Source organism: Periplaneta americana, chromosome 17, assembly GCF_040183065.1.
Source record: "Periplaneta americana isolate PAMFEO1 chromosome 17, P.americana_PAMFEO1_priV1, whole genome shotgun sequence".
Classification (NCBI taxonomy): Eukaryota; Metazoa; Arthropoda; class Insecta; order Blattodea; family Blattidae; genus Periplaneta; species Periplaneta americana.
In genome coordinates this window covers 37,717,108-37,743,788 of record NC_091133.1, presented here as the reverse complement: position 1 = coordinate 37,743,788, position 26,681 = coordinate 37,717,108, and the positions used below count along the sequence as shown (strand labels likewise).

Genomic DNA, 26,681 nt, shown 5'->3' with positions numbered 1-26,681 from the left:
CCTGTTGGATATCACAATATAATAGTGATAACTGAGTGGGAATAAAATTCCTGTAAAATATGTTTAAATTACGAAAAATCTGCTGTATTTGTGTCACTCACATTACAATTCTTTGTCACTCATATTACTTGGTCAGAATTACTTAGTAGAAAAATTATTTTGAAGTACAATTTATGCTAAGGAGATATTGAAATATATTATTAACACATTATAAAATGAAACGCAAAGAAAGAAATCATACAATTTCTAGTACCTATTGAAAAAAATATATAATGCCCGTCTTAGCATAAAGTTACCAATTATATTGTATAACTCAGGGCTTTAGAGAAGCCAAATCTTGAAAGAGTTTCTTATATCATGATATAAGATAAGAAAATAGTGACCTTAAAATCACTGAAATTTGCATGAAAGAAAACAGCAATTGATAATGATGATACCTTGACACTAAGTTTCATGAGGAAAACAGTTTCCCACCAAAATATCCTTGTAAATAGGAAAACTGCAAACATGGAGACAGAATACAAAATGAAGCTGTGCTAGAAAGAGTGGGTGAAGAAATAATAATGCTGAATCTGATCAGGAAATTGGCTGAGCCACTGGCTAAGAAGAAATTGCCTACTGAAGGATGCACTGGAAGAAATGGTGAACGAAAGAAAAGTTTGGGGCAGAAGAAGATATCAGATGAGTGATAACATTAAGATACATGAATCATATGCGGAAATTAAGAAGAAGGCGGAAATGCTGGGTTTGCTGTGAAAGACCTCCCCTTGAGCAGAACACTATGAATTAATGGATGTACTATGATTTCTAAAAAACTACGTCATCGATGTGAAAAGAACTCTAGTATTCCTGCAGTTATGTTCTGTGGATCGTTGATCATAGGAATTCTATGAGGTGGCCTAAAGGAAATTTGGTACATACTATGCCGTGGTTTTTCGTTGCGTTTTACACTGTTTTAATGAATGATGTCAACAGGAAAATGAGTTCGTAAGGAAAAGCTTCAAAAAGTGTATAAAGTAATAACTATTATTTTCACATTACAGTGAAGTGAAACATGGACTTTAAAATGGGTCAAGTGGAAAGATTGCTAATAATAGAAATGAGTTATGAGATGCAGATTCTTGGCTGGAAAGAATAAGTAATTTACACTATAAAAACTTCATATCTACTGTATTGATAAACTTACTCAAACATAAAGAAAGACTGAAGAAATCATTTGCTAAGGATGCAGAATGACAGATATAATCTACAAATATTATCTGGAATTAAAATCCTTGAGGCCATATTTCATTGGAAATGTGAAGAACGATATGGAGAAAACAGTTCTCTGGAAATGGGCCAGCATAAAAGGAACAGTATTTTCCCGAGAAAATAAGTCACAAATCCTTCTTTTACTGCTATAAATTCCACCTGAGATAGCCAAAATGTTTTTTTTCCGGAAATGACAATTATTGTAGACACTAGACTTCGCATATTAGTACAAATGTACTGGTAATGAATCTAACTTAATTTTTATATACCTTCTAGTTGTTGTTGTTTAATCAACTGTCCGAAGACAGGTCTGAACCTCACAAGTGATACAACATGGCACAACTTATGAGGCAACTAGGCCAGGAGATAATTTGGTAGGATGACCAGTTCCTTTCCTTTCTAGTTATACATCAATAAATAGTACATTTGGGATGAAATTTCATAAAATGTTAAGCGTAAATAGAACAGCAGTAATGAAGCTTAGCTAATATTAGAACATTGACTTTCCAGGCACTTCCACTGTTTGTCAACAAAGTACCTGTGTCCTTCTGTGCCCGCGGTCATGAGCACACTTCTTGCCAACATCAATGCATACTATGCGCACACGACAGCATCTTCTGCTGTATCCGCCAGTGATCGATTTGCAGCTTCAAACTTTGGTGTAAGTATTTTATAACTGCCAAAGACATTTCTATTTTCTTATTTCTTTGTTTTAGTTGTCAAAAATCATTTCTATACAATGAGTAAACAAAAACAAAAATTGTTCAAATGAATCCTTATATTAACCTAATATTCTAGGCCAGAGTAACACATATGCGAAGAAATACGTAGCTAATAATGTGCAATGGTTTCATAACCTTAGTATAAACAATTGCATTGAAACTCTTGTATAAACTGAGTTCTTTCAATTATGCACAATAACATTGTTTCAAGAAAGTTACCGGTAGGTTACCAGAAAGATATTGATATTTCTTACAGTAAACATTGAGGTAATTATACGAGAGTTTAAAAACCGTGGCATGACAGCTCATGAAGAGCCATGGTGTATACTAACGTTCAAATATATCTGACCTACAGTTTTCTGATTGTGTAAGCAAACTTTCTAACCACGGGATAAGCCAGGACCAAAGATATAACAAAGTGACAAACTTTGAAATAGTTCCACTAGTTCTCAATAGCTGATACTATTATTGAGACGGGTAATAAGTAATAAGATGTTGGGGAAAATAATGATGTAGATTAAGTATAAATTGTTCTCATAACTGACAGTATCAGCGGTTTCCCGTTAAACCTACTACCGGTACTTTTACAATCAATCTATTGCATAGAATTGTAATATATCAGTGCCCTAACTGCCCATTGTGCAACTCAAATCAAGAAATGGATTCGGAACACCTCAAAATCTGTGCGTCAATGGCTGACCATGACAATATCTTTGAAAAATAATGGAGTGCAAGAGGTCAAATGACTTTATTGTCAAACGCTTGGCATTAGAAAACAACAACAACTTTTACAATCATTAGAGGGGGATGACATTTTGAATTCTATAATGCGGGTATATTTATGTACTATTGGCAATACTGACTGTCATCTTCGCCATCTATTTATAGAAGTAATAACTAATGAAGCCACACTTACACAAGCAAATTATCGATCACTATCGATTAGTTGGGGTCAGGTATCTTTCATTGCCAGTGTACCAGTCGATTGTTGGCCTCATGTCCACATGCCTCAGTAGAGATAAACAATCATCCACCCAGTACGGAAGTAGTGTGATTCGCAATCCAGCCATTATAGCTAGCTCACGGAACCGCACTTTGCTACCTCCTGTAGCTCCCCAAATTTATCAAGATGCTGGGTGTGCATTGGTTCCATACTCTGGCCGAAATTTCATGATAAAATGTTTTTCCCTATGAAGGCCTGAATCGACGCTCATTCTGTAACACTAGTCCAAGGCATGTTACTTTATACAACACAGTTTTGGCATGGGACCAGTTCATTGTTATAGGTATATTCATAATACAAAAATCTCATAGAAAATTGCCAAACAATAAATGAAGTTGAGAGCAATTTTGTGTTTTTGATTCCAAATAAAATTCTGTTGACTTTTTTACTAAAAATTATATTTCATATGCATCATTCCGCAATAAAATTAGTAATAAATAGTGAATATGAACAAAATACGATTACCGGTAGTAGTTTAGGAGAAATCGTGTACAATGACAGATGTATGGCATATGGATGGCATACCTAAAACCACCTTTCTGTAACAGGAATGCTCAAGATGTGTAATTGCACAAAAAATCTCAAAATGTATTTTATAGCATCACAATACTTCCTGCTTTTGCATAATGAAAAGTAAAAAGTGAGACATGTCTTGCAAAACTGAAACATCTGGTAATCCTTTTCTGCCTATTAAAAGTTATATAGACTATAGAAGAAAATCAATTAAACTTCACTAAGATATGAGAAGGTTTTTATTTTATCGTCGTTGTTCCTGTAATAACTCCTATGTTCAAAAAAATTATATTTTGCAGTAGGAAGAAAAAACACATTTATTCATCCTATGGCAACTATACATTAAGACTGTGAATTCTTACATTTTCGAAACAAAGAAATATAATTACATATAGGAGATTTTATTATTTGCTGTATCACTATTTAAGTTATTTAATAGAGCAAAAATCTGAAAATCGATAAATATGTCACATAGGAGTTATTGCAGGAACAACAACATTATTTGCAATTTAAGAAAAATGAATATTTGGCTGTTTGTTACAGAGTAAATAGTTAAAGGTGAAAGACTACTTTAAGTTTACCCCCTTTCTTTCCTGGAGCCTCCACTGAAGATGTAAATTTAAGTTGGCATATCTTATTACTATTTCAGAAAGAAAAGTTCGTAAAGCTGCTGGATCAACTGCACAATTCTCTCCGTATCGACCTGTCAATGTATCGCAACAACTTCCCTGCGTCGAGTCAGGAGAAGCTCATGGATCTCAAGTCCACAGTGGATCTTCTTACCAGTATTACCTTCTTCCGGATGAAGGTGCAAGAGCTGTCAAGTCCACCCCGGGCCAGCACAGTGGTTAAAGACTGCGTCAAAGCATGCCTTCGATCCACCTACCAGTTCCTGTTTGAGAACTGTTACGAGCTCTACAACAGGGAATTTCAGGTTTGTTTCTCATATACGTAAGTTTACTGGAATATCATGAAAAGAAAATTACGTGAGTAACAATGTTAGTACTTTATAATGCTGAGACTCACAATTGCAAGTTCGACCAAGAACAGTACAAATTCTTAGTATGACTTTCTCCAAAAGGAAAGTAATGCTGGGGTTCTGTATCATATATTTTTGGCATGAAAAGTAATTCCATCCTTAATTAAAGGGTTCCATGCAAAATTTATAGGTCATATCTCTACGTAAAAATTTAACTCTGCTAATGATCAACCTCGTCAGACATCCTTTTACAGGGATGTAATGAATTCCGTCTTACATGTCTCAAGTTTCAAAAATGAAATTTATCTCTTATCACATTAGCAGAGTCGAGGAAGTTCTTAATAAACCATGTTCGAGACATTGAATACCAACCAGCTAACCAACCAAACATTGCACTTAAGTAAGCTTACATTATACACACACGTACTTCTCTAACTAAATTTCAGTTCTCAATTAGGACTATTGTAAGAAAGAGCGTTGAAATATTTGTTATAAACGTGTATATGTTAAAAGTGTATGAGGGACGATTGAAAAGCAATGCACAGCAATTTTTTTACGAATATTATTTTGGTCCGAACGTTCAAAGTGGCAGATAGTTTGAATCATGCACTACAGACAGCAATGACTCGATCAGGTGTCACCCTGGTGAAACGAGCGTAAACTGCTGAGTAAAGATGGACCGTTCGATAGCATCGTTTATGTGTGAAGAGCAGCTCAAACAGAGACAAATTTGCCTCATGCCCTTCGAGACAAACACCCTAAGACAGCAGTCGTCAGCACAGAGCAACCTGGGGCTAGCATCTCTTACATGCGGAGAACACAATGCACCATGGTGCACTCATAGCTGCTAGCGGGTATGCTCTCTACCTCTTCCTGCTGCACAACGGGGCACACGGGACGGCTCTGCTTACCCTTTGCACATTTCAGCGAGTGCTGACGACCACTGACTGCCCTAAGAGAAACGCTGCAAATGACAGACTTCTTCACGACAATGCTCGTCCTCATGTTGCAGCTTCTGTTCGTGGAAAAATTGAAAAATTTGGCTGGGAGTGCTCAATCGTTTACCCTACAGTCTAGACCAGACGTTCTAACATGATGTTCTTTTAATGGTATTTGATGCTACTGTCATGCGAGCAAAAGGGTGCTTGCGAGCATAAACATTCCGGAGGTCCTTTTTACAATTCAAAATTTGTTGTATGAGCTGGAACAAATAGCGTTCCTATTCGTCCATTATAACATCTTAGAAACCTGGCAGGCCATCTCATATTTCATAGTATAGAACCCCTTTCAATCCAGTGTGGACTTAATTAGAAAAATCAAGAATATTCAAGAGAATACTATGACTTTTCATGCTGAATTTAAATTGATAGATCTCCAGTAGTCCTATTTAGTGCTGAAATATTTGTTTTAAAAGGAGAAATTCATGTCCTTTGGGGAATAGAAGATACAAAAATACTGCTAGGCTAAGTTTATCCCTCAAATGTCTGACTATGTTCAGGACAACCTACCTCTGCAAAGAAACGTTCTCACTTATGAAATAACTCAAAGAACAAAGCAAGGTCATGAATAACTAATCCACATCTGCAGGACTGTTTACGTGTACCTATAAGCGACTTCTCCTTGGATATAACTGAAATTCTGAGTAACATTCGAATTCAAGGATATCATTACCCAGATGAATGTTTCCAAAATTTATTTGTTTCTTTTCAAAACCTATTTCTTTGTTTGTTTGTTTATTTATCTATTTACTTTATTTATGTAATATAGGCCTATTAAACTTATTCGATTTTATGGTGTTCGCTCACATAGTTTACATGTGGGCGATGCTCACAATTTTCAAAAGGTTGAGAACCCCTGGTCTAGACTTAGTAACCTTCGACTTTCACCTCTTCGAACCAATAAAGAAATTCCTAGGAGGCCAACACTTCGGTTCGGATAAGGAAGTGAAATCACAGCTGGGTAAGTTGGGCTGAAGGCATGGTGATCTAGCCGTGCTTTACTTCGCTAAAAGGTAAATGAAACATGGAAACGCTCCTGTTTTTAATTAACTAAATTCTAAATTGATCTTGTTCCTTCTTCGAAAATGTTTGGGAAAGCTCAGTTTACCCTACCGGGTTCAAATCCCGGCACCGGAGAGAATTTTTCTCCATTCCATTACTCTTTCATCGTCAGTTTACCCTGCCTACCCTGAAGCTTTGCCACAATCAGTCCTCCGCAAGTGGCTATACTCCCAGGAAACGGAGTTCAATGAACAACATATATGGTCAAATTGCTGTCACACTGGGGGACATGTGTCGAAAGATTTGGTTCATATGTCGAAAAATAGGTAAAACCTGTAGTTCTTTTGTGAATCACTTCTTTTTTCTTACCTATTAAATAATTTGCAAAAGAAAATTGTCTGTTATTTTCCGATCCTCCCTCGCACGTGTGGTCTCACAATATGATTAAATTGTATTTGACAATACAAAATTAAATACCGGTACAATAAATTTTGAAACACAAACATACAACGTATGTCAAATTATTTAAAAAGTGTACGGTATTTCAATTTTTTGTATAGCAAAGTTCTTGTCACTTAACTTTCCATTAGTTGCGTCGTGATATCAAACCAAAGTAGAAGGAGGAGCAAAGATCCTTTTTCCACTGGCCCCAAACTTTTTTACATTTCTTAATTTAATCTCTTCTCTATGTATCAGTCTTTCTTTTAAACTAAAACTATATGATAAAAGACAGAAGAGACTTTGATATGAAATGTGTTACCTTGCCAATGAATCAAGAGGTCCCAAAAGTTGGTTTCAGAGGTGTTCCTGAATTTTCCGATGTGATACTACTTTCCGTGTCACTTTTCAGTAGCCTTGGGGAGAGTTTAGAAAGAAAACTAGTAGGTTCTGTTCCATTCTTTTTCTTATAAACGCCATTATTATTCATCTTGTTTACTGATTTTTGTGACGTTGCTGTGATAGAGTGGTATAAAATATCAAACTTTTGGTAAATATTGCAGGTGGATCCAAATGAAGCAAAGAGGGACCAAGAGGACCATGGACCTCGGCTAGATAGTCTTGATTTCTGGCACAAACTGATTGCGCTCATTGTGTCGGTCATTGAAGAAGACCGCAATAGTTACGCACCTGTCCTCAACCAATTTCCCCAGGAGCTCAATATTGGGCAGGTAGGATATATAAATATACACAGGTTTATTATATATTATGTACGTAGGATTGTCCCCCATCGGAACTTTTATGTAATTTCCGCACTTATATCTACCTAGAGTCACCCCCAGTGGTCTATCTGTTATCACGCTAGCCATTAGATCAGAAGTTTGTGAGTTCAAAAGTTCAAACCTGGTCGGAGATGGATTTTTAATTCTGAGCATGCCTTCCTCCGAAGAGAAAGTAAAGCTGTGGGTCCAGTGTCGTGGATTTGTGGATGTAAAATAACCCTACCTTTATATAGGGCTCCAGACAAAGTTTTTCGACCATTTTTCTTCCATCCTAAACTTCGATGCTGAGTAAACTTTGCAGTTTAAATCTTAGTTTAATAATATCTTCACACTATCACCTATCACTACTTATCATCTAGAATTTTATATCATCTCTTACATATGACTTTTGACTTTTTATATATTTTTATTTTAACAGAAAACACAATCAGATTCAATCAGCACGATCTTCTCAACTAAAACAATACTCCATGTTGAATCTTTCGTACACTACTTTTAACACTTGAATATAAATAATTGATTAAATGGCGATCTTACTCGTGTTAATTATGTAAACATGTGTGGCTTACAGCTGTTTCGGTGCTACTTGACACCATCCTCAGAGCCTACTACATCTCGGCACTATCTCAACTTCGCTGCCTAAATCACACGAACACACCCACACAACAGGCAGCGAAGTTGAGATAGAGCCGAGATCTAGTAGGCTCTGAGGATGGTGTCCAGTAGCACCGAAACAGCTGTAAGCCACACATGCTTACATAATTAACACGAGTAAGATCGCCATTTAATCAATTATTTAAAACAATACCTATGTAGAAAAACATTGTGAACTTTCTGAAAAAGTGTGAACTGAATATGATAGACAGTAATGTTTAAAATATAGTGGGGAGAGATTCTTAGAATCCCTGTAATTACGTGGAACGTTTAAAATTTAAATGGTTGATGGTTGTGTGATTTTAAATAATCATAGCCTATCGCTTGATGGGAATTATCTTGCATAATCATAAAACAAAGTATTTGAACTTCCATTGAATATCGTAACCAGTGCAAGAAAATAAATGATGTATTTGTTGCTCTAGCTACAAGTATATCTTGAGTGCAATACATTCAACATTTTCCTCCAGTTGTCTTGAAAAATACACTCAGTGTTGATATGCTTGATGGTAAAACTTGAGCAAAAGATATTCATAAGTCAATTTTTTAAGTGGCCAATTCTGATTCTACTGGTAAGAATTCGATTTCGCCGCCTTAGAAATAGAATTGAGAAAACATTCATTGCATTTTATCTTGCGTAATGGTGTTTACAGTTTGGATATGAAGCCCAGGTATCTTTCAATTTTTTCAGGAGATGTTTTTCATATGCGTCTTATTTCATCATGGTGAGAAGTTATAATATTTGTGTTTACGTTTGATAGAGATGTTGCTTCTTCGGTGGTTTGGTCTGCTAGATCATTTCCATTTCTATATTTATGTCATGTGATCCAAATGATTAATCTTAGTCATATATACAATTTCTTAGAAGTAGTTTTATTATTTCAAATTAGTAGCCATTTCTATTTCTTATCTGAAGAAAAAAGTTACATCTAAGTAATTTTTAATTAGAGTAATTAACTCTGATAATTTTGTAAATTTGACAACTACTAGAAAGTGAATTTAGTTTTTAAGCACTTCACACCACAAGTTTTCCAATTATCTTATTTTACGCTTTCCATATTCCAACTTCTAAAGTAGCATGAAAAATAATACAATGGCGAAGCTAAGGTGTAAATACTGGGTAGTCTCAAAAAATCTGCTTACTTTGTATCTTTTTATAGAACAGATGTTTATTGGCTTTTCTATCAAAACTTTTTTGTGATGCAGACCCCACAAAAAAAGATGATCACTCATTTTTACCCCCACACAGAATACAGGGTAATAATATGATTTACTTGTCTCAGAGAATCCTGTTAGCCAAGGATATTTCCTATACCATGAAAACTTAAAATTTATATTTTGACTTCCTCCACCCACTATTTTATATGTAAATGTGTGTCGATCTCCTATCTTTGTAAGCACTTAGCAGATTTTATTTCATACGTCCAACTTGAAAACGGTCTCTTTTTTTAATTCTACAAATAATGACCTCAGTGTTCTCTCAGTATGAGCCATTTTACACAAAATTAATATGTAACACACACATGCATGCACTTTTGAATAATTAAACTCAACAAGGCAGCGCTTTCAGAGAACACCAATATAGCACGATGTAATATTGTGACGGAAGGCTAGCCACATCCCTTAATAAGGAGATGTAGTGAATCAATCTCTCTTCCCCAGTCCCCCCTCAAGCTTGTGAGTCGTAACCATGCCTTTAGGGGCTTTTTGTCTTAAGCCTCGTTGCTCGCACTTTTCTCTCCGTACTGGAAGAACTGCCAACAGTGAACTTAATATATGGAAGGTTCAGAGTGCAACAAACTGTTACGATATATCGTTATTACAAACTTATAGGCCTACTGTTACTAGGAATAATAACTCAAATTTTTTGCGTAGGCTAAGCTTCAAAAGCCTCGTAAGAGCTTCGACACTGAATAATACTTACTCTCATAAAGACTTTGAAAGAAAATCAGAATATAGATTTCATTTTTAAGGAAAGAAAGAGATAGACTTCATATTGATATTGTTGAAACTGAACTGTTTATGAAAATTTATTTAAATTTTCTTAAATCTTCGTCTACTGTATATTTTAATTTACGACATTGAAGAGAAAAAATTACTTTTAGATAAGTCATCAAGCAAGCAGTAAGTATAGTGGTTAAAGACTGCTTCATAATTGAGTGAATAATTTATTGTGTTTTTAGTAATAAATTATACTTTAGATTGAAATATTGATATGTTGTATTTTATTGCATTCCTATTCACAGTTAATTCTTAACGCAGCAGTAAAATTTGTTTTTAAATTTTTAAATTTTTTTATTATTTAATTACACTGAAAGTCACAGTTGAAAATATTGATATACCGGTACATAAGCCTATTTCTTCCACAAGGAGTTGATTTGCAAAGAGTACCGGTAGTTCATTGTCACTCTTGCAAGATTTAAAAATGTTTCAACCCTATAAGGTGGGCGGCAAGGGCACTGACAATTCAACAAAAGTAAGTGCTTTAAACTATGAATGTGTGTGCAAGGTAATTTAGATTTTAGAACCGGCTATTTTTCATGTTTAGTTTTCTCTCTCCTAGTTCATCCATTTCTTCTAATTTTCTAACCATCTTGCTACCACTGAGATTGGATCCTGCAGGCACCCTTGGTGGGTGGTAATAACACCTGATAAAATAAAGTTAAATACATTTCTCTATCAGCAACATTAAAAGATAATATTAATTGTTTTTAAAATGTTCACAGATCAAAACAACCTTCGAGAAGTATTCTATAAACTTCATTACACAAGCTTGAAGCAAAATTTTGTTTTCAAACACAGAGTTTTTAGTGTCCAGAATATGGGTAATGCTTCATTATTTCTATACTCTTATAGGACTTCATCCAATTTCAATACTGATAAACATGTTATGAATCTTGCTAATAAAAATCCAATGACTGACCATTTCTTTGTGAAATGTAATACAAATTCGTAGCAAATTTTCTATATTATATAAATAAAGAAGAGATTGAAAGTATTTTTGTACATTAATTTTCATCTTCCTTCACTGTTCCTATCATTACAGTTATCTGCAGCTACAATGTGGAGTCTGTTTGCAGTAGACATGAAATATGCACTGGAAGAACATGAACAGCACCGTCTCTGCAAATCGTCGGCCTATATGAATCTCCACTTTAAGGTCAAATGGCTGCATACAAATTATGTCAAGGATGTGCCTCCTTACAAAGGATCTGTACCTGAATACCCAGCGTAAGTGTAATATCCTGCTTAACTGACTGGGATGTCTGAATAGAAAAATAAAAAAAAATACGAGTATACAGAACTCAGCAACATTTTCGAATTCTGTAACATATCGCATTAGATCTTTCTTGTCTTGTCATACATACGTCAAATTTTATTTCAAACCGATCTCTTTTAATGCACGCATTGCCTATTACCTCCATAACGAGCATGTTATGTCAAAATATATACAGTATTTATCCTCATTTCTTACCGGTACCATAATTTCGTACATATGATTTACGTGAATAGAATTATTATAAAATGTATTGTAAATATCTTTATCAGGATAAATAATATTTTATTTCTTCATAAATCGCTATTTAATTTAGCTATGAATACTATCCCACAGACAGCCATAATCATTTATTATTACTATCTTTAGCGTAACTTCGTCCAATTCAGATCACATTCTCCTTCATCCCTTTTTTGTAACTCGCAACAATGTCCTCGCTGTTATCAAGCACTTTCTTAATTTCAATCTTTAAAAACCTCGTAGGTAATAATAATGTTTGTCGACATCACGTTTCATGCACTTGTAGGTAGTGGAACCACAAGTACACCACTTCAATGGACGACCGTCTTATCTTTATACTTGTCAAATTGTCTATAGTGGAACCACAAGCACACCACTTTACACTTGTTGTCAAACTGTCTATAGTGTAACACAAGCACACTACTTCGACGGACGATTGTCTTACCTTTATACTTGTCAAATTGTCTATAGTGGAACCACAAGCACACCACTTTACACTTGTTGTCAAACTGTCTATACAAGCACAGACGATTGTCTTACCTTTATACTTGCTGTTAAACTGTCTGTAGTGTAACCACAAGCACACCACTTCGACGGATGACTGTCTTATCTTTATATTTGTTGTCAAACTGTTTATAGTGTAACCACAAGCACACCACTTCGATGGACGACTGTCTTATCTTTACACTTGTTGTCAAACTGTCTGTACTCTATACCATTAGCCATGTATTGTAGACATACCTTCCTAACATTGTTTTTGAAAGCCGTATTTATGAATGTATCTAAAGACTATATAAAACGTTAAACGCATAAAATATTCAATATGTTTTTTTTAATTTTGTAGCAAACACCAAATTCGCAAATTACTGTACTCAATGGTGTGAACTAATTTACTAAACAACCTATATAAACAGTATAATATAATAGTACAAGTATACTAGCCATACCCATTCGCTTTGCTGCTCTTGTTACAAATAAATATCGCTGATTACATCACATATTCATTTTGTATGAGGTCTCGCCCACCTCATTGAATATTACACGGCTACTATGAAGTAGCCAATATGTATTATTACTATTTAATAAGAGAAAAATTCGTACCGGCACCAGGAATCGAACCCAGAACCTCTCAGCTCTGATGTATTAACTGTTAGCAGCTGTCACAAACTGATGTTGAATATGGCCACAAAGTCATTTAAATATGCGCTCCTGCATTTATGACTTGTATCGTCTCAAATGCAGGTAGTAAGGCCGTAAAAGCATTACAAGAGGAGTTCGGTCGGCGCCGTGGATCGTGTCCCGGCATAGCTCAGTTGAAAAGAGCGTTCAGCGCGCAGAGCTGAGAGGTCCTGGGTTCGATTCCCGGTGCCGGTACGAATTTTTCTCGTATTAAATAGTAATAATCACTGATTAAAATCTATTATATTTTCAAATATAACTTTGTTATTACTTAGTGAATAAGTTTAATAATTTTATTGTATTGTATTGTATTGTATTGTATTGTATTGTATTGTATTGTATTGTATTGTATTTATTTCCAGTACAATCTATTACAGATTATAGGTTCGTCATTAGATACTCACACAAACACACTCACACACAAAATAAGATTTCTAGTATGAATTTAATTTTAACATTCTTAAGTTTTTCAAAGAAATAGTAAAACTACCAAAAGACACAATAATTAACAAGATACGTAAGCTTATTACAAGTTGTAAGTTGTTTACTTCTGAATTATTTTCGAAGTTGTATTTAAAATTATGAATATTATTAACATGCAATACGTACTTTCTTGAGTTGTTCAATCAATTCTACTTTTAAGCACAGTATATACAGAGTGTAATTAAAATACATATCAAAACTTTAGAGGCATTCTTCTCATATAAAAGATGAAATAATATTACATGAACATTGGTCTGGAAACACTTAATTTCCTTGTCACAGGTCTTTTTCTACAACTCTGTTTACATTGTATGATACAGTAACTTATATTTTGAAACAAAAATAGAATACCACATGGAAATCTCAGGAAGTGCTCAAAATTCAACATAATCAGATTGTGAATTTTCACAATCACCACATATGAGCGAGAATCCTAAAGAAATTGTTCAATCAAGTCATCAACAAAGATTCTCTGTCAATGTTTGGGCTGGCATTCTTGGTGACATTTTAATGAGACTTCATGTTCTTCTACCCAGGCTCAATGGAAAAAGATACAAAGTGTACTTCGAGTACGCCTTACCTGTTCTATTATACCATGTGCTATTAGCAATACGACAAAACATGTACTCCATGCACACTGGAGCTCTGCTCATTTCAGTGTTAATGTTTATCGGTTTCTAAGTCAAAGGTTCTGTGATAGATGGATAGGTAAATTTGGACCAAATCCTTGGTCTCCGCACTCTCCGGACTTAAACCCACTAGACTTTTACTACCGGTATTTGTAGGGTCATCTAAAAGAACTTGTGTATGGAACCCAGTGCAAAAGCTCGTATTTTGGAAGATTATGAGACAACAGGATATTCTCCAGGGATACATCAGTGCATACAGGATTCAATGGCAGGTTGATGCATGCTAACGGAGGCCATTTTGAGCACTTCCTGTGAGACAGATTTCCATGTGATATGCTATTTTTATTTCATGATGTAAGCAGAGATGTAGTAAAAGTGCTGTAACAAAGAAATAAGCATTTCCAGACCAATATTCATAAAGCATTTTTCCAACCTCTATATGAGAGGAACATGCACCTAAAGTTTTGACATATATTTTAGTTACACCCTGTATTATGTATTAGACCTAACAGACAATTGGCCAGCATCTGAAACAAAATATATTTGTAAGAACTGACGGTTGTTAATCTCAGCTGAAAGAACACTTCCAATGAAATGATAAGACTGTCCTTGAACTTTATAAATGTTGGCATAAAATTTCCTTTGGACTAAGTGAAACCATTTGGAATGGTGTGCGGTATTACATTATTTAAAAAGTGTGTTGATAACGCATGTACTCCTATAAGTAGGCTTAAGTATTTTATTGGTTGAGAGAGCTCTTGAATCTCAAGAATAACAACTTTTACAGAAGTGCAACATAGCCTGTTTGGCTCATTAGCCTATTTTTTACATTACATTTATCCATTGTACCCATTTGAATACCATTCAAATGAGCATAATCAATATTAGGATCGTAATAAAATTTTAACATACTATTACTGCATTACTAAATCTCGACTACACTTTCTAGTTCTATTAATACACTCTCGTTATTCAATAATTCTCTGAGAACATTCGTCATTCACCCATATGAAGCCAGTTTTGTTCACCAATTTACCGACAAAGTCATTTCCCAGGGTATGCTATAGGAGGCTGGGCTATACTACACCCGCGATAAGATAAGATCGAGATTTGTTGGAATGCCACAGAGGAACCTGAGCTCCCAGAGCAAACCTCTGTGTTACGTGGACTAAGGGCTTTTGCATTGTCATTTCGTAAACGATTCTTCCGTCCTTCCTGACTCTTATTAAGTCTCCGAATTTTGTTTTGCTTTGTAGCAGAAGTATTTTGGGATAACTGAGCCTTTGGTTTTAACATTTTGAAGTATATAAAAAGCAGTAGGCCTATCTACCTAATGTTAACATACAGGTATTGAACCTTCTTCAGAAAATACTATCCATCTTATGCTTATCCATTAAAATCAACGAAGCACAACGAATTCAAAGCCACACACACACACACACACACACACACACACACACACACACACACACACTACACTTCAGGCAGCAGCGTCTGGATGCTGTCTGCCATGATTCTCAGTAGAGCAGGGCAGAACCGCGTGGTGTCATCTAGTATATGGAACCTACAAAATTGGGGCACATTATTTATTAATGTCCAACTTGAAGTACAAAATAAGATGAAACTTTCATATCCTCCCACACCACATAGGAGAGAAAAAGTGTACTTAAATAATTGAAAAAACCTCAAAATTATAACACGACACTAATGATACTATAAATTGTAAGTAATGGATGTATACAGTGGAGGAGGAAAGGAACTAGTCAACCTACTCCATTATCTCCTGGCTTAGTTGCCTCATGAATGATGACTTATTGTGTCACGAGATTCCAACCAGTTTTTTGACTGCTGACCACACAAACAAAACAATTAGTTCACTTCAAGGAATATCATTAATAAAAATCAGTAATATTACTCAAGAAATTTAATGCTGCATTTAAAAAGTACAGTACCGGTACAGTTTATATCTCTGTGCTGTGAATTAAAACGGAAAGCAATAATTGATCAAATGTCATACCTTTCAATCGGAATAATTGAGATATACTGATATAAAAACTATCTTTTCAGGTGGTTCGAGCCATTTGTTATGCAGTGGCTTAATGAAAATGACGATGTTTCTCTCGAATACCTTCATGGAGCATTCAATAGAGACAAGAAGGATGGAGTAAGTGATAATGGCAGTCTTGTTATTATATTTCCCTTTGAAACATGCTCTTTTTTTTTTTTCGGAGATCAGTCACTCAAAAATAATTTTATTTTATTTTTCAGTTCCAACGCAGCAGTGAACATGCGTTATTCTCAAATTCAGTTGTAGATGTGTTTACTCAGCTAACACAATGTTTTGATGTTGTTTCAAAACTGGAGTGTCCCGATCCTGAAATATGGAAACGGTACATGAAACGTTTTGCTAAAACGATAGTCAAGGTATTAGTTGCGTATGCAGAGATTGTCAAGAAAGAATTCCCAAGTCATCTCAAGGAGGAAAGAATTGTGAGTATTAATGATAGTTTATGATACTTATTAAACGTAGGCTACTTTAGTGATACATTATTACGAAACATTACATATTATCTACCTACAGCTTTTATTTTGGTTCATTTCTAATATTTGGTAGTAATTTTCAGTGCCATAGCATGAGGAGAAAGTGTACCGGACACCCAAAATTTAATCGTATAGTTCTGTGATAAAATTATCCATTTTCTGTTTTAAACTCATAATAATATACAAATATATTTTTTTATAATATACCATAATATGCATACTGGTATACAAAAATTCAATAAATTTTATTGTCTTGAACAAAAAATATTTACCAAACATCTTTGTGTTGTAGTATAAGGAAATAGAAATCCTTGTCATATTCCACTGGCTATACATCCGCAAGAATATATTTCCAAGTTCAATTTAAAGAGTAAAAATCATGAGCACATCTTTCCCCCCTCCACAGTCTTTCCTGAGTTAGATATCAAACATTACGTCCATTATAGCAGGCATAATTATCAAGCATATTCGAGCAGCATGAGTGAACAGTTTATTTTTCATTCATTAAATTATTACTATTTAGTTCTTAGATATAAAAAGTTAACGTTTTTATTTACCAGTTACCGATATTCTTTTATATTAGCTTTTGATTAATAGGATTAAGTGTGGCATTTTGAAATGATTTTGATATGGGCAACAAACTGTCTAATTCCATTATTACAGGGCAGGCTCTAGTGACTGTGCAACACATGCATTTTCATGGTGTCAAGTTTTCGGATATTGAAAATAATACACTAAATTGTTTAAAAATAAACATTTTCATTACTTTCTTCCATAACAAAAGCAGACTTTGGGTTGTCGTAAACCGTATTTTCACCATAAACTTCATTTGTATATTAAATTATTCATAAATTAAAATAAATAATTGGACCGAATTCTGCAGAAAGGAACCAACCCACAAACAAATTTAAATAATTCCAAGGATCCATATTTTGAACAAAGATACGTCCTATAGTACGCTTTTGTTACAACAATAAGTATGTAATTACATTTATTTGTGAATTTATTACTCACGCTTAACTTTAAAGTGCATTTTTCTCAGTTTAGGTATCATATGGGTTGGCTCCTTTCTGCAAAATATGGTCCAATTTAAAGAATGAAGTATTACATCGTGTTTGAGATCATCCCTAAAATGCTCGTATTACGAGTAACAGCGATAACAAATTTTAACTTGCCTTCAGTCCTCGATCCTTGTTGTAAATTTCCCGTTGATAATGGGTTAAAAAAGACACACATTTATAAAAATCGCTAAATGAAAGTACTGTAACATATTCTTAGCGAATATAGAATGTTAAGATTATATAATATATAGATTATATATACAAACATCCGCACCCGTGCAGTAACGGTTAGCATGTCTGACCATGAAACCAGGTGGTCCAGGTTCGAATCCCGGTCGGGGCAAGTTACCTGGTTGAAGTTTTTGCCGAGGGTTTTCCCTCAACCCAATATGAGCAAATGCTGGGTAATTATCGATGCTGGAGCCCGGACTCATTTCATCGGCATTATCACCTTCATTCCATTCAGGCGCTAAATAATCTGAGATGTTGATGCAGCATCGTAAAATAACCAACTAAAAAATATGTATAACAAATTTTGGAATATTTTAATTAATTTGAATTTTACTGTGACGTAACATTACCTATTAAACTATCTTTCACGTGCCTGCCACGTAACTTCAACAAATCCTTTTGCTACACAAAAAATGTTAAGTTGTTCCTGAGAGAGAATCCAAGCAAGGGTTACAGAGATTTTTTTCTTGTTTTACACAAATACAGTACCTACTCCAGTGTTCATTAAATAATACATGATATTGATATAATAAAAACCAATTTTTAACATTCAGATAAATATTGCGTCTGATGAAACTGGAAAAAGAACACAATATGAAGAAAACAAAGCAGGGCTTAACACAAATACCTAGAAACATAAATGGCTTATGTGTAAAAGAGAAAATAAGCGAAAGTTCCGAAATCAGTCGTTCTGAGTTCATGGCAAGCAATTCTGATTGGAATCCCAGAAATTTTAACATTACTAACAGTAAATTAAGGGCGAAAATGAAAGTGATTTAAAGTTTTCCAACTAAAAAAATGAAGTTCCGAACATGAAGTGCACACTGAACCAATAGTTATGTTTCTGCACAGTTTAATGGTCTGAAATGTTTATTAAATCAATACAATAGAAAACTAAACACTGAAACACATAGTATACGATCATTGTTAGTTATTGTAAAGAAACAGATTCTGTATTTTTTTCTGCTGGCAATAAAATTTAATTCACTACTGACTTCTGTGACTGTATTTATAATTACCAGTATGTCATTATCTGCAACTTAATGAACACGAAAAATCTAAACACAAAACAACCAGAAATCCCATAAAAAAAGTGGATTAAATTATCGTTCTTGCTTAAATTGGAACATATAATTTTATTGGTGCCATAAACAATGTTATATTTTTAAGCTGTATTTATATATAGTCGCTTTAACTTCTAGGTCATATCGCGACTGTCTGTAATTTACTGTTGGGGATGCTTGTTGCTGTTGTATTATCTGTTATTTCATGGTATTTGGAGTCCAATCCGGCATTCGCCTATATTCAGTCGAGGAAAATCACGAAGAAACCTCGACCAAATTGGCTGAAATCGGATATCAAACCCAGGACCTCTAGAATACGAATCCAGTGCGTTACCTCTGAGCTATCTCGCTCAGTCATTTTTATATTGTTCAACATTTAAGGAACATAATAGAATATCTAACTGTCATTGACCTTGATAAATTTAAATTGCTCCTAATAGTGAAAACATTTTTAAACTTATTGAATTAATTGCTAGATTTTATAATGCTATGTTGGAACATTCACAGAGAGTACCTTGTCCATCAGCCCAACTTCTCCTTGGGAAAAAAACATTAAGAATGAACTGACTTCTCATCCCTCTGGAGCCATGAAAAAGAAATAATTGTTATAGTGTAAAATATTATACCATAATCATATTGAACAATTTTTAACACTATTTGTAATAATTATTAATACAGATCCAAATGATATCAATATACACGAGTTTCTCTTGCATTCATTGCTGTAGAAGCCAGACTGGCTCAGTTCTAAGTGAATGCATTGGAAATGGTCAACATAAATATTTCAATCGCAAACACGACCAACCAAGGTTAAAGCAAAGGATTATACAGTTAGGAGTTCAACACGCATTAGGCCCTTGAAACTAAGAGTTTTTCTTGTCCTTTAGCATTCTCATTCTTTAAAATTATCGGTACTTATCAATAATGCCGCAATGTTATAAAGAAAAGGGATTTTGTACCATATTTCAAACAGTATAAAAACTGTGTGTTTTTCTCAGCGTCAACATTGCATTGTGAATCCTTAAAATAACATAATATACAACTATACCGCCCAATCCACTAAGTCCATCCGTTAAGAATCTAAAATGAAAGCCATATGCCCTTTATATAGAATTTTATGATATTTTATATAAATTATCGATGACGAGTCAGTGACACAATGGCGAGATACTAAATTGAAACACTTGCATTTAACTCAAATGAATTTTTAATTTGTAGGTCTATGTTATCTGGTTATATGGCACTACGTTTTAAATTAATGTTGCTAGTAAACTATGGCAAAGCACAGAAATGAAATTGTCTACAGTTGTATCAGCATTGAAAAATGATCTCCAAAAAGTTTAAAAATTTTCTTGTTGGTGAAGGTTTAAGCTGATCCTGATTTGAAACCAAGATTTGAAATTATTTTACAATTCATTTTGTTTCAAGTTCCGATAAGTTGTATATATTTATTCAAGAATTGAAAGTACCAGACTGGGTCGGCAGAAAAATTATTCGGATCCCAAATTAGATTTTATATATTAGAGCTTTTCTTTCTCATCATTGGTGTCAGAATCAGTTCTTTTTGATAAATATTTGAGCAATTTATTAGAATATCGCAGTCCACATTATTATCGTTTTATGTTATGATACCCACGAATTGAAACCTGAGATGACAAATGAGCATTTAAATAAATGTAAGATCTAGGAAGCATTTTAATACATCAAAAAAATACTAACATTGACACCATTGAGCTGTGTTATGAATTGAGAGTGATTTCCTTCTTAATAACAGAAAATAAGCCTCTGATTGAAGTGCCACGTTATATTGTTGAAAATAAATAACTCCTTCCTTAAGTTCACTACTGTGTTGATTTAAAAGGCTTAATCAAACTTATTTATACTCTACAGTGAAGGAAACTTGATTGGAAGGACTCATTGTGATTTCAATTGATCATGGAATTAACAAATAAGATAGGCATTAATATTGACCTTTTTATGATTTTGCGTCTATGAAGACAAAAGAAGTTTGTTTTTAGAACTCACTTCAAAAAATAAAAGTGTAAATAGTATGAAGACAAATGTGCTAAAAATTAAAACATACACCCACCATAATTAACTGTTTGTGATTTAACAGTTCTTCATTCTACATGTGATGAACATTATTTACATGTAAGTAATATAATTACATTTATTTCTTTTAATTGTTTGTTATTCTGTAATAAGTTGATAAGTATTTTATTATTTTTTCATTAATATATAATTAATATGTTAATAAATACACTACCGGTATTTAAAATTAATAGTAGGACATACTAAAGCCTTCTTAACGTAATGGTTCTAAGATCTAAAGTGTTAATTTGGGGATATGGGAGCAACGAGGTATGCTATTCCAAGTGGTGGCAAAATACTAAGAGCCAGGCCTACATTGTTATTATTATTATTGTTATCATCGTCATCATCATCATCATCATCATCATCATCATTCATATTCGAGCAGAAATGAAAATTGGAATATCAAAACCTTCTTACATTAGATTTCATAAAAAGGCGGAAGTAGGCCTATTAAGAAAAACCTTGAGAGTGTTTGTACATCAGATACAGGTGTCCTCGTGGCAAAGAAATTATTTCATTATGATTTTAGGAGGTGATGAACTGTGCAGTCCAATTGGCATCATACATCACTACGAAGTTCTGAAACAAAACAGTAAAATATACAGAATTTAGAACACCAAAAATGTTGAAATGTTTCTTTTATGTATAACTTAATTATGTAGCGATGAAGTTTGTGATACTTACCGTAGCATTTTTACTTATTGATATGTACAGAAAAATTTATTTCATTCTACGCCAATGGCAGTTTTATATGCACACTTAATTCCTAACTCTTTCTTTCTGATCTAGAACTCAGTGGCATTATTGTTTGGTTTTTCATTATACCGGTATAGTATTAATTTGTAGTCTCAAGTTATAAATGTCATATCTGAACACAATTTCATTCAAAACATTGTATTAAATTTACGGTACCGGTATATCTTAGGTTAGTCTTTCATAATTCTCTCAAAGTATAGACTGTATGGTTTAAAAAAAAATTGTTTTCCACAAATTTTATCATAACATACATTTTTGCTTTAATAGGTAATATGTAATATGTATCTCACTAAGTATTTACTAGTAGATATAATATACAGTATTTAAGCTTTCTTTATTATATTTGACATGAAAGCATTAGTACCATAACTATTGTTTGAATCTCAATAAAGCTATTTCGTTTACATAACTTAATTTTGAAGTTATTTTGGAGAAATATAAAAACAAAAAAGTATTATTTGTTCCTTTTACGTTGTAGTATACTATCTGACATATAGGCCCTAGCTTATATTAATAAATGGCGCAATATAATGAGGTAAAATTCTGTAAATAATTAAATATAATAAAAATCATGGTATTAAAACAGGTCTTTACTATATATTGAAATGTTCATTCAAGTTACAATTACTTGAGTTTCTACAAAAGGGTTTATGCATTATAATGTAGCCATATTCGTTATGCATATGTGACTTTTCAAATATTTATTACCGGTACTAGTACTTGTCATGATACTAAGAGTAAGTTTTAAAATCATACATTAATTATTACAGGCATGCATCTTAATGAACAACGTTCAGCAATTGAGAGTACAATTAGAGAAGATGTTTGAATCCATGGGAGGAGAAAAACTGGAAGAAGATGCTGCCAACATCTTAAAAGAGTTGCAACAAAATCTCAATACAGCCCTTGATGATCTAGCTATGCAGTTTGCAACAAGGTAATTTCCAATCGTCATAATTTAGCTTACTTATTCCAAACTGTTACATTCAGTATAATTTACTGTATTTTATTTGGTTGTTAAATAAACAGCTGCTATCAGTAAGTACTGGTAATTCAAGTAGGCCTAGGTAATTAGTGTTGTTAAGGAATCAAAAGTTACGATATAAGTAGCGGTACCGGTAATTCAAAAATCACTTAAAGCTTTAAAGCATTATAAATATTTTAATATATGAGGCATGAGAAAAAACAAAAACATCATTGTGTTGGGCACACTATGGGGTTTGGTTTTTACAAAATATTGGGAGTATGTCGGCCATTTCATTGTTGAACAAATATCACTTTTTCTGCTACATCATGCACAGCATTTTGCAGGCAGCATCTTGAAATTTTCCCAATTTCATGCAAGGTACGTAGCATCTGTCAGCTGCTGTAGGAATATTAGGTGTACCATACCACAAAAACTACTTTTTTAAGCTTACCCCGTTCCACACCTGTGGAGTAACGGTCAGCGCATCTGGCCGTGAAATGAGGTGGCCGGGTTCGAATCCCGGTCAGGGTTGAGGTTTTTTCCGGGGTTTTCCCTCAACCCAATAGGAGCAAATGCTGGGTTACTTTCGGTGCTGGACCCCGGACTCATTTCACTGTCATTATCACCTTCATATCATTCAGATGCTAAATAACCTAGATGTTGATACAGCATCGTAAAATAACCCAATAAAATAAAAATAAAATAAGCTTACCCCACAACTAAAAGTCAACCGAATTGTAATTTGGAGGCCATAATGTTGGAAAGTGCTTACTGAAGATATGATCGCCAAATATCCGTGTAATTAATTGTTTTACAGGTTTCAAAACTTGAATGTATAAATGTTTGACAGTACGCCATCTTGCATGAAGATTGTTTTCCAGATCGTGATTCCTCAGTCTGAGGTGACGGAGTTCTGTAGGATACTGTAATATTAGAGTATTTTTATGTTTAAGTTAAAAGAAATCTAAGATACAGTCTTTCAAAATATTGCTGTGTGCTAATTTCTTTCAATTTTTGTTAAATATTTGATAAAATTAATGATTTGATAAATAAAAAAATGTTTAAGATAAAGTTGTTTGTTTCTGTGCGTAAAATCAGAATCTGATTTTAAAAAAGTTTGGGTTTCCATTAAAAAAAACAAGATGTCCTTAAAATGACCTTGATAACCTTCACTAAATTAAATATAAGTAGGTAATGCCATTGTTTTTCCCTTTCAAACGAAGAAACTTTTATTCAAAATTGAATTCTGGCAAATTGTGTGTGAGATAAGGAACTGGAAAGTTTAAAAAAAAAGAATACCCCATATTTTTAGTTTATTACTACTGGTACTTTATTTTCAACAGACTCATTTTAACTTATAATAAATATCCAATTTTCCGCTGTTGATTTTTTCTCCCCATCTGGATGAAAATGTCTGAATTCTGCACTAAGTCCACCTCTGTGGAGTAATAGTGAACATTCCTGACCATGAAACGTGTGGGCCCAGGTTCAAATTCTGGTTGGGATAAGTTACCTAGTTGAGGGTTTTTCCGGGGTTTTCCCTCAACCCATTAAGAGCAAATGCTGAGTAACTTTTGGCGTTGGACCCTGGACTCATTTTGCTGGCATTATCACCTTCAACTCATTCAGATGCTATCCATAGCAGTTGAAAAAGAAATGTAAAATAACCAATTTAAAAAAGATCTGCACTGTTCCAGTTAAATATTTATCTGTTGTACATCATTAATCACGTCTTTTCATAAATAATTTTTCATCTGATTTATTAATCACTAAATGTTTACTTTTAAATTTTGGAAGCTAAGTAAATCAAATACTATTTAAACAATTGTATTTATATGAGTTACGGTAAGACAATATAAAACGCATATGGTAGTACAAATTAATGTTTTTATTAACAGTCTGGAACCACGCATCACAGAAAGCGTGCGTCAGTTGGGTGACTTGTTACTGTCCATCAAGGGTGGAGGTCAAGTAACTCTAAACCAGCCATCGCAACGCAATGCTGTAGCTGCAGAAGCAGATGAAGTGCTGCGTCCTCTCATGGATCTCTTAGATGGTGAGTTGTTATGTCTTTTCTTTCTGTTATTTCTAATTAAAAATATGAAAGTAATGTCTGTTAAGTTTCATTTACCATGTTCCCTCATGTACAAAACATCATTGAATTCGGTCTGCGCATTTTCACCCAGCCCAGCCACTGGCGTAGCTTAGTTGGCTAAGGTGCTTGCCTGCGATCCGGAATTGCGCTTGGGCGCGGGTTCGATTCCCACTTGGGCTGACTACCTGATTGGGTTTATTCCGAGGTTTTCCCCAACCATAAGGCGAATGTCAGGTAATCAATAGCGAATCCTCTGCACCATCTCGCTATTATCAATACCATCAACGCTAAATAACTTAATAGTTGATACAGTGTCGTTAAATAACCAACTAAAAAGAAAAAAAATTCATCCAACCAAACCCATTGAATTTGTAATAGTGATAAAAATCATTAGTATAGTTTCCTTCGGAAAGAATGTAAAGGAATTTAGTAGATTCACAGCGTATAGGATATCCTGCTTCCTAAAATAAGAAGGCTCTGAGCAAACTTATCGATCATTTCTCAGTCTAAACATTTAGACCTCCTGCTAATTGCTCGTAATTTTAATTTTTCTCAATATCATAGTTTCGAGTTTAGAGCATGTAAAAGTAAATATAAATGGCAGTTACCCTCTCTATACCTACAATGCTACGAAGCTGAGGACTTCATGGCAGTTATAGCACTTCAGAACATCATACTGCTCTGTTTATACAGAACTCTACAATATATGAGACTGCAGCAGTCCTGATATTTAAGCTAGGAAAGCAGAAATACCGGTTATTTTTTAATTATTTATTATACTCTTAAATCAGCATGGTAGCTTTGTGATGTGGAAGAAGTAAACATTTTTACAACTAAAATATGTAATAAATCGTAAGCAGATTAATTCAATTTACAAGCATAAACAATACATCAATTGAGTATCGGTATAATGTTTGAGTATAGAGAACATTTTTGTTAATTCTGCTCTAAAGTTGTCCCTTGGCTCTTTAAAGCTTCAAGATAATTTGGCAGTGCATGAATAGTTGACTCCTCTCAGTGCATGAATAGTTGACTCCTATCTTATATAAGCTGAGGTTCACAGGTGTAGATGGAGATCTGATTTGTGTCTTGTATTAAAATTATGCATTGCCAAATTATCTTGATTTTTAACATATGCCTAATACATCATCAGGGAAAATATGTATTCGCAAGCTAAGATCAAGATTTCTACATTTTAGAACATTTTCTTACAGGATGTCCTTTTATGCGCAGCTATCATTGTCATTATCCTTGGGTGTTCTGTTGTAAAACAAAAATATATTTAACGTCAGAAGTGTTGCTCAGAATATTAATCTACATTTCATTATAGAATGAAAGAATGCAAATTATATCATTTTATGGGTGTTTATATCTCCAATAAAAAATAAGTATCTTAATGAATAGGAGGCAGAGCTTAGTTTAGGAGTAATATATTTTGTGTGTATTTTTCAGTCCAAGTGGTCATCAAATTCCAAACCAAGAAACTTGTATTTATAGATTCTTTGGGATCAGTTCCATTTACTTATTGTGAGGGAACTGAGTACTATTATGTGTAGTAAATTTTATTACACTGATTTTACCAACATTAAGTGGTGTTAATTTCTTTGTACTAAACTAATCATATCAATTACAAAGGTTCTGAAGATTTTAAGAAATAGTTAAAATTTATGAAAAGGAATGGAACTGGATTAACAGAGTTAGCTACCTGATGTTAAAAGGAGT

The 26,681-nt window shown here is 33.8% G+C and overlaps 1 protein-coding gene across 5 annotated transcripts in view; it reads left to right on the top strand.

The window, feature by feature from the left end:
- The window catches only part of unc-13, a 762,035-nt gene that overhangs the window by 711,255 nt on the left and 24,099 nt on the right, over positions 1–26,681 (top strand). For all 5 annotated transcript variants that reach the window (XM_069816083.1, XM_069816079.1, XM_069816080.1 and 2 more), the window contains exons 13-20: positions 1,762–1,912; positions 4,139–4,423; positions 7,470–7,637; positions 11,389–11,573; positions 16,218–16,314; positions 16,419–16,640; positions 22,668–22,834; positions 24,763–24,920. In XM_069816083.1, coding sequence (XP_069672184.1) covers positions 1,762–1,912; positions 4,139–4,423; positions 7,470–7,637; positions 11,389–11,573; positions 16,218–16,314; positions 16,419–16,640; positions 22,668–22,834; positions 24,763–24,920 — 1,433 coding nt within the window. The remainder of the gene's footprint in view (positions 1–1,761; positions 1,913–4,138; positions 4,424–7,469; positions 7,638–11,388; positions 11,574–16,217; positions 16,315–16,418; positions 16,641–22,667; positions 22,835–24,762; positions 24,921–26,681) is intronic.